At 55.9% G+C, this 4833-nt stretch overlaps 1 protein-coding gene across 1 annotated transcript; it reads left to right on the top strand.

The window, feature by feature from the left end:
• The first annotated feature begins 2823 nt into the window (after positions 1-2823).
• On the top strand, positions 2824-4221 carry LOC101567187 (putative tripartite motif-containing protein 75). The gene has a single exon (XM_004630716.1). It carries the CDS (start codon positions 2824-2826, stop codon positions 4219-4221), a length of 1398 nt encoding a protein of 465 aa, XP_004630773.1.
• Positions 4222-4833: the final 612 nt, after the last annotated feature.

Here is a 4833-nt window from a genome sequence, read left to right as displayed (position 1 = left end):
GCTCGCAGTCATTCATTCTTCAGTGCCTTCTAATTCTTTTCGTTTCCCTGTCTCTTTTGGTGCTGAGGAGGAAACCCAGGCTGGCAGGCCCTGACACGGGCTGATGGGGTCTCTCCGTGTGTTTTCCATCTCCACAGAGGCTGAGGCAGGAGGCTCATTACTAGTTCGAGACTAGCCTGGGCTACGAAATAAGCTCAAGGCCAGGCTGAACTGCATGGTGAAACCCTGCCCCCCAAAAAGAAATAAAGAAGTGACAGCAGCAGAGCTATCGAGGGTTAAGTGTAGAGCATTTGCCTGCCGCACACCACCCGAGGATGGATCCCACACTAAGTGGGGTGTGGATATGAATGAAATCCAGTATGCTGGAGGAGGTTTTTGTGTGATTGCTTTTTGTTTCTTTCGTGGTTCTGGGATGGAACCCAAGGCCACTCTTTGTTTGGCCTACTGTTACCTGTTTGTTTGTTTGTTTGTTTGCGACAGGGTCTCACTATGCAGTCCAGGTTGGCCACCATCAGCACAAGCACCCTGGCTCAACACGCGGTGTTGGAAACAACTTTAAGCCACAAACCTAGCCTATTTGGTGACTAGGAAAACTGCAAAGGTCGGAGATGGCTCAGTAGAATAGGCGCTTGCCTTGCAAGCGCAAGGGCCTGAGTTCAATCCCCGGTTCTGAAAGAAAAAAAAACGTTTAAAAAAAACTGCAAAGGTCTAAGGCGGAAGACCCGCTAACCCAAGCGGCCACACAGCCCCACGCACCCGCACGCAGCTCCGCCCTGCGCAGGCCTCTCCACTTCCGCCGCCGGAAACTGCTCCTCGGCGGGCGGAGCCACCTTGGCCCAAGCGCATAAAGGCGTGTGGGCAGCCTCCGGCGTCGCTGCAGCTCCGGAATCCCAAGGCTGCATCTACGTCGAGAGTTCCGAGCCCAGCGGGTCTGCTTTGCATTACCCTGTCTCGAAAACCAAGGGGCCGTCCAGAAGCGCAGCCAGGTAAGCCGGCCCGGCTGAGTGCAGACTCTTCCCCGTGCGAGCAGCCCTCGCTGTGTTTGGAAAGTTCCTTGAGGGGGAGCAGGGCGGTGTACGTTCTTGGGCTCTCCGGAGCGGCTCGAGTTTCCCCAGGCCAGACCGAGGCACAGACAGCGTAAGCCTGGGTCACACAACTTGTAAGACAGCAGCAAGCCTGGTGTGACAAGAGGCAGAGGCAGGAGGATCGCCGCAGACCTAGGCCAGCCTGGGATCAGTGTCGAACTTACTTTTCCCTCCCCTGCTCCCCATAGTGGGGATTGGACCTAAGGCTTAGCTTCACTGCGAGCTGCACCGTCATGCCTCATTTTTATTATCCATTTAGTACCAGGCATCTTAACTCAGGACCTTGCGCTTGCCAGGTAGGCACCGTGCTGCTGAACTCTCCCCAGTTTTTTGTTTGTTTGTTTTTGTTTTGTTGAGATATGGTGTCACTACTTAGTGACAGCCTTGGGGCATTCCTCCAGCCTCAGGAGTGCTGGGATTACAGATGTGTGGCTTCACGCCCTTCCTTGAGCGCTGGGCGAGTGTCTTGACGGGGTGAGCAGGGCCCCAGAGGGTGTGCTGGGGAGCCAGGGGCTGGACCGGGGAGCTTCGGGCCAAGCGGAGTGGGGGTGAGAAGGGACGGACGGACGGACGGACGGACGGCTGGCTGGCTGGCTGGCAGGTGAAGGATGACTCAGGGGACCCCTGCACAAGGCACCTGTCTCTGTGTTGGGGTCACAGCATCAGCCCAGCCCCTCTTGAGAATTTAGAATATAACTAGGCCCCACACTCTTTGGTGTTGCACTGGAGCTTGCCCCAGAGTTACATCCAGATCTTACGTGTTTTGTTTTGTTTTTTTTAAGTGTCTTTGTAGTTCAAGCTGACCTTGAACTGGAGGCCATTCTGCCTGACCCTGAGTGCTGTGATTACAGGTGTGCACCACCACACCCTGCTGCAGATGGGTTTTTGTTATTGTTGTTGTTTTTGTTGTTTTGTTTTGAGACAAGATCTCACTACATAACTCAGACTAGCTTTGAACTCACTGCAGAGCTGGCTGGCCTGGAACTTCAGTGATCATCCTGCCTCAGCCCTGTAAGTGCTGAGATTATAGGCTTGTGCCAGGACACACAGCTAGATATGAATTTTGATCCACCAAAGATACTTTTATTTGCGAATTAGGTCAAACCTCAGTGATAGAGTGCTGCTTACCTCTCATGCGTAGGGTCTGGCTTCTGTGCCTAGGGCACTTCATTCCTTCCTTCATGTGTTGGGTTGGGTGGGTATCAGAGCTCTGCACATTCCGGACAAGCCCTGAACTATAGGCCCAGCCCAAGAAATACCTGTCTATGAGGAGCAGAGGCAGGAGGATTAAAATTGCAGCCCAAGCACCTAGTGGGTGAGGTGATGTCTCAGTAGAAAGGCAGGAGACGTGGCTCTGTGGAGAGCTCCAGGTTAATCCCCAGAATCTGTTCCCAGCGCCACAGAAACAACGCTGCAGCACAGACCCATGGTTGGCCAGAAGGCAGGTGTAGGAGCATGGTCATCCTATACTGATGTGCAAGTCGAAGGTAAAGTACTGAGCCTGTGCCTGCCTCTGCCTGGAGTGACCCAGGATGAGCTGGGCTGCAGGCTGAGGGCATAGGTGCAAGGATGAGATCAGGACCTGGGGCATGGCCCCTAGAATAAACAGGGCCCCCACTTGTCCACAGCAGGATATCAGCATCTGAAGACTCTAGGGGCCTTGCCGGCAGCCCCAGCCCAGAAGCCAAGGCCTCAAGAAAGCCTCCCGAGTCCCACAGAGACACGAAGCCCCGGCCCAATGGCAGTTGTGTCAGAAGCCCTCGCGCGGCTACAGGCTGAGACCAAATGCCCTGTGTGCTTGGATGACCTGACAGACCCTGTCACCATCGAGTGTGGACACAACTTCTGCCGCCGCTGCATCCGGCAGACGTGGGCAGACTTCACCGAGAAGTTCCCCTGCCCCGTGTGTCGCTTCGAGTGCGAGGAGTGCTACTACCGCAGCAACACGCAGCTGGGCCGCATGGTACAGATAGCCCGCAGGCTGCACAGCAGCTGTGGCAAGAGGCGGCGGTCGGAGAAGACCACCCTGTGCGAGAAGCATGGCCAGGAGCTGATGCTGTTCTGTGAAGAAGAGCTGGAGGTGCTGTGCCCCCAGTGTGTGTCCCCCGAGCACAGCAACCACCGCGTGAGCCCCCTGGTAGACGCTGCCCAGCGGCACCGGGCGAAGCTGCGCAACTACGCCAAGGGGCTGCGCAAGCAGGCAGATGACACCCAGAAGCTCATCAGCGCGCAGAGCAGGGCGCCCCTGGAGCTGCACGAGAAGGCGGAGGCCCGCAGGCAGAAGCTGGCCTCCGAGGTGCAGCTCCTAGGCCAGTTCCTGGAGCGCGAGCAGCAGGCAGCCTTCGAGCGGCTGGCGGAGGAGGAGCGGCACATCCAGCAGCAGCTGGAAGACAACATCAGGGCCTTCACTAACTACCGGGCCACGATGCAGAGCCTGCTGGCCAGGGTGGAGGGCCACAGCTCGCTGTCAGAAGTGGAACTGCTGGCACAGATCAAGCACTTCTACCCGCGCTCTGACTGCGAGATCAGCCCGCCCATCTTCTCCATCAACCTGCCGCGTGAAGCCTGCAACTTCCCGCCGCAGTACTCTGAGCTGCAGAAGATCAGGAGGGAGTTCCGTGTCGACATCATCCTGGACCCTGAGATGTCCTACCCCAACCTGCTCATCTCCCCCGACAGAAAGTGCGTGAAGTTTACAAAGAAGAGGCCAAGAAGCCCCCGTGTGTCCAAGAGGTCCAGCGCCGTGGTGCTGGGCTTCCCAGATTTCTACTCTGGACGCCACTTCTGGCAGGTGGAGGTGGGTGATGTGCCGCAGTGGGCCGTGGGGGTGTGCAGGGCTGCGCAGTCCTCCAAGGGTCGGCGGGCCGGGCAGGGCTGCTGGCGCCTGCAGCTGCTGCAGCAGGGAGGCTATGAGGCCCCAGGAGCCAGGCCAGCCAAGCTGCAGCTGGAGGTGCGCGACCGCACCCTGGGCATTTTCCTGGACTACGAGCTGGGCGAGGTGACCTTCTATGACATGCCTGATGGCGCACACATCTGCACCTTCAGCGACTCCTTCAGTGGGCCTCTGAGGCCCTACTTCTACCTCGGTCCAGAATCCAAGTCGCTCAGGATCCTCAGGGAGCGTTTCGGGGAGTAAGCACAGCCGCACTTTTCCCCTTTAGTATTCACCCTATTTTAGGCCATGGTGGGGATGGCCTTGGACTCTGCCTGCGGGGCCCTATTTTGTATTTGAATTATGTTGGGATAAGCTTTTCGGTTCCATTTCTCTTTCAGTTTTTGGTATGTGATGTATGGGGGGGGGGTTGTTTGTTTTGTTTTGTTTTTGTTTTTTGAGACAGGGTCTCCTGTGCAGTTCAGGCTAGTCTCAGACTCACAGGGGCCCGCCTGCCTCAGCCTCCCGAGTGCTGAGATCGCAGGTGCACAGCCCAGTGTTTTGCAAGCTGAGCATGTACTCTGCTGTTGAGCTGCATTCCAGGCTCCAGACTTGTTTTTAAAATTATAATGCTAGAAAGAGAATCAGGAAGTGCTGTAGGGCACCCACCTGGCAAGTTGAGCATTTTTTTTTTGGCAGGCAGGGTATCCCTGTGGATAATTTTTTACTCAAGTGTGTAAGCTCACTGAGTATTTTTGTCTGTGTAACTGAGAAAAGGTTTTTTTTTGTTGTTTTTTAATATAGTGAGGATGAAACACAGGGTCGTTGCAGTGAGCTACACCCCCAGCCCTTTATTTTTGAGCTAGGAACTTGCTA

The sequence above is a fragment of the Octodon degus genome, unplaced genomic scaffold, assembly GCF_000260255.1.
Source record: "Octodon degus isolate 3935 unplaced genomic scaffold, OctDeg1.0 scaffold00036, whole genome shotgun sequence".
Lineage (NCBI taxonomy): Eukaryota > Metazoa > Chordata > Mammalia > Rodentia > Octodontidae > Octodon > Octodon degus.
The sequence above is the reverse complement of the archived record's forward strand: the minus strand, read 5'-3'. Positions and strand labels throughout refer to the sequence as shown.